The 8,078-nt window shown below is 47.2% G+C and overlaps 1 protein-coding gene across 3 annotated transcripts in view; it reads right to left on the bottom strand.

The window, feature by feature from the left end:
• Positions 1–1,328: 1,328 nt before the first annotated feature.
• The window catches only part of MDH1B (malate dehydrogenase 1B), a 63,848-nt gene continuing 57,098 nt past the window's right edge, over positions 1,329–8,078 (bottom strand). For all 3 annotated transcript variants that reach the window (XM_063932691.1, XM_063932693.1, XM_063932692.1), the window contains 3 exons: positions 2,825–2,964; positions 2,400–2,481; positions 1,329–1,539 (listed from right to left, as the gene is read on the bottom strand). In XM_063932691.1, coding sequence (XP_063788761.1) covers positions 1,442–1,539; positions 2,400–2,481; positions 2,825–2,964 — 320 coding nt within the window. In that variant the 3' untranslated portion in view covers positions 1,329–1,441. The remainder of the gene's footprint in view (positions 1,540–2,399; positions 2,482–2,824; positions 2,965–8,078) is intronic.

The following is an 8,078-nucleotide window of genomic DNA, read 5'->3' as shown; positions in this document are numbered from 1 at the left end:
ACCTCCTTCCCTCAGTAAGAGCATTGAAGATGGAATGTGGCTAGGTCTTCCAGCATGACAATGACCCCAAACACACCGCCCGGGCAACTAAGGAGTGGCTCCGTAAGAAGCATTTCAAGGTCCTGGAGTGGCCTAGCCAGTCTCCAGACCTCAACCCAATAGAAAATCTGTGGAGGGAGTTGAAAGTCCGTGTTGGCCGGCGACAGCCCCAAACATGACAGATCTAGAGAAGATCTGCATGGAAGAGTGGTCCAAAATATCTGCTACAGTGTGTGCAAACCTGGTCAAGAACTACAGGAAACGTTTGACCTCTGTAATTGCCAACCAAGGTAAAGGTGTGTACACGGGGTGAGATCCCTGCTATGTTCGATTTTGACTATGCAATTTCCCTTGAACTCCCCCAGAGCCCAGATAGCACAGATTGTACAGATTTTGACTATCTGTGCTTGAGATTTTGTCTATGTACGATTTTGACTAAGTGCCAATTTTGCCTATACTTTGTACTAGATTGTACACTAGACAGTCAATATTGACTTGCCTGCACAGTCTATCTAGCCTTGCGATACTGACCCCACGGGAGCGCGCATCGGTATCGAATCTGTATTGCAAGCTGCCTAGCACCATGAGATATGCACTAACTTTTCATAAGATTTTGACCATATAGTCAAAATCTCACAGATTTATCTCACCGTGTGTACACATCCTTATATTACAAAGTGTTGAGTTAAACTTTTTGATTGTCCAAATATTTATTTTCCACAAGAATATACAAATAAATTGTGTAACAATCATACAATGTGATTTCCAGATTCTGTCTCTCACAGTTGAAGTCTATGATGGAAATTACAGACCTCTCTTATCTTTTTAAGTGGGTCAACTCGCACAATCAGTGGCTGTCCAAATACTTTTTTGCCCCACTGTATAATATATAATTTGCTTCTCCTAGTTCTCCATTACGGTGTGGGAGGAAGAGGAGTATGCAGTATATCACCATCTTCCATCTCATAGGGCAACCTACAGTTCCTCGTGGACCGGAAAGATTACCGCTCCGAGGAGAGCGCACGTGTCCAGGCCTCCGATACCCGTGCTCTCTGCCTTCTCAAAATGTTCAATACGTTTCTTAAAGGATTTCAGGCAAGATATGTTACACACGCTGGCGTACGGCAGCTTCTAACAGTGGTAGATATTACGGTGTATTTAATTTCAGAAGTAAACAATTTGTAAACAATGGCATATAGCTGAGAAATGAATATATTTCTATTTCATTATTTAAAGTAAAAGTTAAATTTTTACTGGAATTTGCTATGAAAGGCATAAATAACAAGAACTGATTTTAGGAAAAGATGTATTTAGTGAGGACACGACGAATCTCCACATTGGGATGTGAATACTGTATTATCACAGGAAGGATTAATACAATGTAATCTTTATGAAGTCGTGGTCAGGTGTTTTGCTTGAGCGGCTCTTGGATGGCTCGCTGATTCTCCCCATTGCGTAATGAACCTTCGTTTCTTGGTTCTGTAGATAAAAGGTCTGATTCTGAAAGAAATGGACATTGGGGCAATCTCTCATCACATATACTGTATAACGTAGCACAGATTTTCGCTAAAAATTATTTTAACTATAAAGGACTATAAAATGGAAACAATGGGGGCAATTCAGAGTTGATTGCAGCAGCAAATTTGTTAGCAGTTGGGCAAAACCATGTGCACTGCTGGTGGGGGCAGATGTAACATGTGCAGAGAGAGTTAGATTTGGGTGGGTTATTTTGTTTCTGTGCAGGATAAATACTGGCCGCTTTATTTTTACACTGCAATTTACATTTCAGTGTGAACACCCCCCCCCCCCCAAATCTAACTCTCTCTGCACATGTTACATCTGCCCCACCTGCACTGCACATGGTTTTTCCCAACTGCTAACAAATGTGTTGCTGCGATCAACTCTGAATTACCCCCAATAACATTTAGAATAACAGTGACCTTGCCTGAATGAATCGATCAGTGGCATTAGAAGTGATTTAATATTATTTGATCATCCATGCCAGGTTTGTGGGAGTGACAAATAGGAGCCTGATGCAGAGCTCAACCCAATGTACATGCGCCAGAGGTGAGATTACGCAAATATGGGTGATTCTGCGTCGGACGCAAGTGCAAATATGTGCGATCTCGCAGATTTGGTCATACTAGTACACATGTACCTAAGAAAGAGATCAGCAGCTACGCATAGGCCGGATCAGGAAACCGCACACACAATCCCATTTGCTCCCATTTTCTTAAAACCAGTTTAGTAACAGAAAACATTTGAAGATCATCTTTGAGCACTGAGAATTACATGTCTATCGTACAAGTTAGCTAACGAATATCAAACATCTGATACAGAATGCGAGACCTAAACATTACCTGTCGTTACATTTTCTTTAGTTTCTGCTCCTGCAGTTGGTTCGTCCTGTGGTTGCGGTATTCCTAAAGCAATGTTCTTTTCCTGAAGGGGGGGAGATCAGGGGAGATAGATCTGAGTGTTATCAGTACATGAGCTCACTAACGGAAGAGGTGTACAGGGAGAAGGGAAGGGTCATGCAGTGACAGAGCAGAGATCACTGGCGCACTGTGACTGCCCCGCCCCCTCAACTCATGACATCATACAAGGAAGCAGGGCTGGTGGCAGTAGAATGTTAAGAGCTGCCCGGGCGCTCTACAACCTGCAGGATGCGTGCGCAGAGTTTCCTTTGGGTCAATAGATAACTTTTATGTTACACTTATAAGAATTTAATCAACATTTTTATTTAGTCATTTTAACTTTTATTACGGTTCCAGATGAGTTTTACCTTGATCAGCTCAGAGGCTGCTTTCAATAATATTTCCTTAGCGTCCTCCTGAATGGTAACCTGCGTGTATACATGCCAAATGCCATCCTGGAACTGCACTGGCATGGAGTATACGATGTCACCAGGGAGATCAAAATAGCCTACGGGAAGGCAAAGCGCGAGAAATCAATCACCGGCATTGTCACCTCACACAGACACGTTACAGAGGGCAATTTATACTTATACTTCTTTCCCCTGAACAGAGGAGCTCATGTAGAGTTGGATGTAAGGCTATCTGAGGGAAGTGAACTTTTCGCAATGCGCATGCATACCAATATGTGCCCTTTATTTATCCACCCTCCCTTTCCTCCTTGTCCACCACTACTGGTGCTGATGTCCATTCCTTCTTCTCATCCTCCACTTGCCCCCATGACCCCCTTACCTCCCATTTTCCTCTCTCTCGAGATGGTTGCTCCGACCTCACTCACATCACTCTCTAGCCCCTCTCTGACACCAGTAATGCTCCTCTTCCAACAAACCACAGGCCCAGGAGAAGGGCACTGATGATGGCAATCAGACAGGAGAAGGGCAATGAGGGGGGTAATCAGACAGGAGAATGGCAATGAGGGTGGTAATCAGACAGGTGAAGGGCAGTGAGGGTGGTAATCAGACGGGAGAAGGGCAGTGAGGGTGGTAATCAGACAGAAGGGCAATGAGGGTGGTAATCAGACAGGAGAAGGGCAGTGAGGGTGGTAATCAGACAGGAGAAGGGCAATGAGGGTGGTAATCAGACAGGAGAAGGGCAATGAGGGTGGTAATCAGACAGAAGGGCAATGAGGGTGGTAATCAGACAGGAGAAGGGCAGTGAGGGTGGTAATCAGACAGAAGGGCAATGAGGGTGGTAATCAGATAGGAGAAGGGCAGTGAGGGTGGTAATCAGACAGGAGAAGGGCAATGAGGGTGGTAATCAGACAGAAGGCCAATGAGGGTGGTAATCAGTCAGGAGAAGGGCAGTGAGGGTGGTAATCAGACAGGAGAAGGGCAGTGAGGGTGGTATTCAGACAGGAGAAGGGCAGTGAGGGTGGTAATCAGACAGGAGAAGGGCAGTGAGGGTGGTAATCAGACAGGAGAAGGGCAGTGAGGGTGGTAATCAGACAGGAGAAGGGCAATGAGGGTGGTAATCAGACAGGAGAAGGGCAGTGAGGGTGGTAATCAGACAGGAGAAGGCCAATGAGGGTGGTAATCAGACAGGAGAAGGGCAATGAGGGTGGTAATCAGACAGAAGGGCAATGAGGGTGGTAATCAGTCAGGAGAAGGGCAGTGAGGGTGGTAATCAGACAGAAGAAGGGCAGTGAGGGTGGTAATCAGACAGGAGAAGGGCAATGAGGGTAGTAATCAGACAGGAGAAGGGCAATGAGGGTGGTAATCAGACAGGAGAAGGGCAGTGAGGGTGGTAATCAGACAGGAGAAGGGCACTGATGATGGCAATCAGACAGGAGAAGGGCAGTGAGGGTGGTAATCAGACAGGAGAAGGGCCGTGAGGGTAGTAATCAGACAGGAGAAGGGCAGTGAGGGTGGTAATCAGACAGAAGGGCAATGAGGGTGGTAATCAGATAGGAGAAGGGCAGTGAGGGTGGTAATCAGACAGGAGAAGGGCAATGAGGGTGGTAATCAGACAGAAGGCCAATGAGGGTGGTAATCAGTCAGGAGAAGGGCAGTGAGGGTGGTAATCAGACAGGAGAAGGGCAGTGAGGGTGGTATTCAGACAGGAGAAGGGCAGTGAGGGTGGTAATCAGACAGGAGAAGGGCAGTGAGGGTGGTAATCAGACAGGAGAAGGGCAGTGAGGGTGGTAATCAGACAGGAGAAGGGCAATGAGGGTGGTAATCAGACAGGAGAAGGGCAGTGAGGGTGGTAATCAGACAGGAGAAGGCCAATGAGGGTGGTAATCAGACAGGAGAAGGGCAATGAGGGTGGTAATCAGTCAGGAGAAGGGCAATGAGGGTAGTAATCTGACAGGAGAAGGGCCGTGAGGGTAGTAATCAGACAGAAGGGCAATGAGGGTGGTAATCAGTCAGGAGAAGGGCAGTGAGGGTGGTAATCAGACAGAAGAAGGGCAGTGAGGGTGGTAATCAGACAGGAGAAGGGCAATGAGGGTAGTAATCAGACAGGAGAAGGGCAATGAGGGTGGTAATCAGACAGGAGAAGGGCAGTGAGGGTGGTAATCAGACAGGAGAAGGGCACTGATGATGGCAATCAGACAGGAGAAGGGCAGTGAGGGTGGTAATCAGACAGGAGAAGGGCAGTGAGGGTGGTAATCAGACAGGAGAAGGGCAGTGAGGGTGGTAATCAGACAGGAGAAGGGCAGTGAGGGTGGTAATCAAACAGAAGGGCAATGATGATGGCAATCAGACAGGAGAAGGGCATTGAGGGTGGTAATCAGACAGGAGAAGGGCAATGAGGGTGGTAATCAGACAGGAGAAGGGTATTGAGGGTGGTAATCAGACAGGAGAAGGGCATTGAGGGTGGTAATCAGACAGGAGAAGGGCAGTGAGGGTGGTAATCAGACAGGAGAAGGGCAATGAGGGTGGTAATCAGTCAGGAGAAGGGCAATGAGGGTGGTAATCTGACAGGAGAAGGGCCGTGAGGGTAGTAATCAGACAGAAGGGCAATGAGGATGGTAATCAGACAGAAGGGCAGTGAGGGTGGTAATCAGACAGGAGAAGGGCAATGAGGGTGGTAATCAGACAGGAGAAGGGCAATAAGGGTGGTAATCAGACAGGAGAAGGGCAATGAAGGTGGTAATCAAACAGAAGGGCAATGATGATGGCAATCAGACAGGAGAAGGGCAATGAGGGTGGTAATCAGATAGGAGAAGAGGAGAAGGGCATTGAGGGTGGTAATCAGACAGGAGAAGGGCATTGACGGTGGTAATCAGACAGGAGAAGGGCAATGAGGGTGGTAATCAGACAGGAGAAGGGCATTGAGGGTGGTAATCAGACAGGAGAAGGGCAGTGAGGGTGGTAAACAGACAGGAGAAGGGCAGTGACGGTGGTAATCAAACAGAAGAAGGGCAATGAGGGTGGTAATCAGACAGGAGAAGGGCATTGAGGGTGGTAATCAGACAGGAGAAGGGCAGTGAGGGTGGTAATCAGACAGGAGAACTACATTGAGGGTGGTAATCAGACAGGAGAAGGGCAATGAGGGTGGTAATCAGACAGGAGAAGGGCAATGAGGGTGGTAATCAGTCAGGAGAAGTGCAGTGAGGGTGGTAATCAGACAGGAGAAGGGCAATGAGGGTGGTAATCAGACAGGAGAAGGGCAGTGAGGGTGGTAATCAGACAGGAGAAGGGCAATGAGGGTGGAAATCAAACAGAAGAAGGGCAATGAGGGTGGTAATCATACAGGAGAAGGGCATTGAGGGTGGTAATCAGACATGAGAAGGGCAGTGAGGGTGGTAATTAGACAGGAAAAGGGCAATAACGGTGGTAATTAGACAGGAGAAGGGCAATGACGGTGGTAATTAGACAGGAGAAGGGCAATGAGGGTGGTAATCCGACAGGAGAAGGGCAGTGAGGGTGGTAATCAGACAGGAGAAGGGCAATGAGGGTGGTAATCAGACAGGAGAAGGGCAGTGAGGGTGGTAATCAGACAGGAGAAGGGCAGTGAGGGTGGTAATCAGACAGGAGAAGGGCAATGAGGGTGGTAATCAGACAGGAGAAGGGCAATGAGGGTGGTAATCATACAGGAGAAGGGCATTGAGGGTGGTAATCAGACATGAGAAGGGCAGTGAGGGTGGTAATCATACAGGAGAAGGGCATTGAGGGTGGTAATCAGACATGAGAAGGGCAGTGAGGGTGGTAATTAGACAGGAAAAGGGCAATGACGGTGGTAATTAGACAGGTCACAAAGTCAGCCAGGCCAATACATTCTCACCCTTATTTTAGGCAGTGGCAGTCATTTTATCATATCAGGTACTGTATGTGTCTTATACGGAAGTTCTAGTAAATTTATATATGGTATGTATGTGCTGTATTTTCATTTAGTATTTACCTATATTGGCTGCAACAATAAATGTGATGTGGACTTACGAAAGAAGTGTGTGCGAATAATGTACAGGAGTCATTAGTGTGTGTGTGGATATTATACACACACACACACACACACACACACACACACACACACACACACACACACACACACACACACACACACACACACACACACACACACACACACACACACACACACACACACCACCAGAGGCTGTCACCTGTTTTGGGTAGGGGGGCTGCCACTACCCTTGTCCAGAGAGGAGGAGGTGAGGAGACAGCCAGTCCCAGCACCTGTGCAATGGATCTGGCAGGACTGCATCAGCTGCAGCCCATAGAAGCCAGCTAATGCTGACAATCAGGCAGAGAGTGGCTTACTACTGGAAGCATGCTTGCTGCTAATTGCAGCCCGGTCTGGCAGTCCCAGAGGGAGGAAACATCTCCCAATGGCACGGCCTGCCCTGCTAGTGACTGGTGGGAAGCACTATCAATACTCTCTGCCAGTAACAGTGTAGCCAGTGCAGTCACAGATTTTAACTGGGGGTGGCTACACTCCTGACGCCCATAGGTAAAATCTGCCACTGAAAAACACAGATCCCAGACCACTGACATGAGTTTAAGCTGCGTGACTGCCTTAAAATCAAAGTCTGTCTGCCTTAAATCATACGAGTACTGGGATAAGAAAGTGGTGGGTATTTCTGGGTTATTTTTTAACGATTCTCCAATGGATCGCCGATCATCGATGTCCACACACCAGATCGGCAGAACGGGGAATCGTGGCTCAGATGCATGGCCCACATGGGATATGATTACTTGTAGTTGTTAGATTGCAGTGATTCACTTATTTAACAGATATTTAGACTGGAACCAGCATATTCTACCTATGGCGCTCATCTAAAATCTTCTGTGGGGTTTGTTTGTTTTTTGTGTGTATTAAATTCTTATTGAAAAATTAAATAAAAAATTCAGTGAAGTGTGCGGTACAGAAAGAGGATTAAGGGAGGGAGAAGGGAAGGGTACACAACTACAGGGAGACACAATAATGCAGTCACTTGCATCCATCAGATGTAACAGGAGATGTGACGTGGCTTCCGTGGCACTAATGTACCACAGAGGGCAAGGGAGCCCCTACTCCTCGCCCCAACTCATTGAGCCCTCCTTTCAATTTGAACGAAACTCCGACAGAGGATGATACTTGATTTACATACAACTTTTAACATATTTT

Source organism: Pseudophryne corroboree, chromosome 7 (genome assembly GCF_028390025.1).
Source record: "Pseudophryne corroboree isolate aPseCor3 chromosome 7, aPseCor3.hap2, whole genome shotgun sequence".
In the NCBI taxonomy this organism is placed as follows: Eukaryota; Metazoa; Chordata; class Amphibia; order Anura; family Myobatrachidae; genus Pseudophryne; species Pseudophryne corroboree.
The sequence above is the reverse complement of the archived record's forward strand: the minus strand, read 5'-3'. Positions and strand labels throughout refer to the sequence as shown.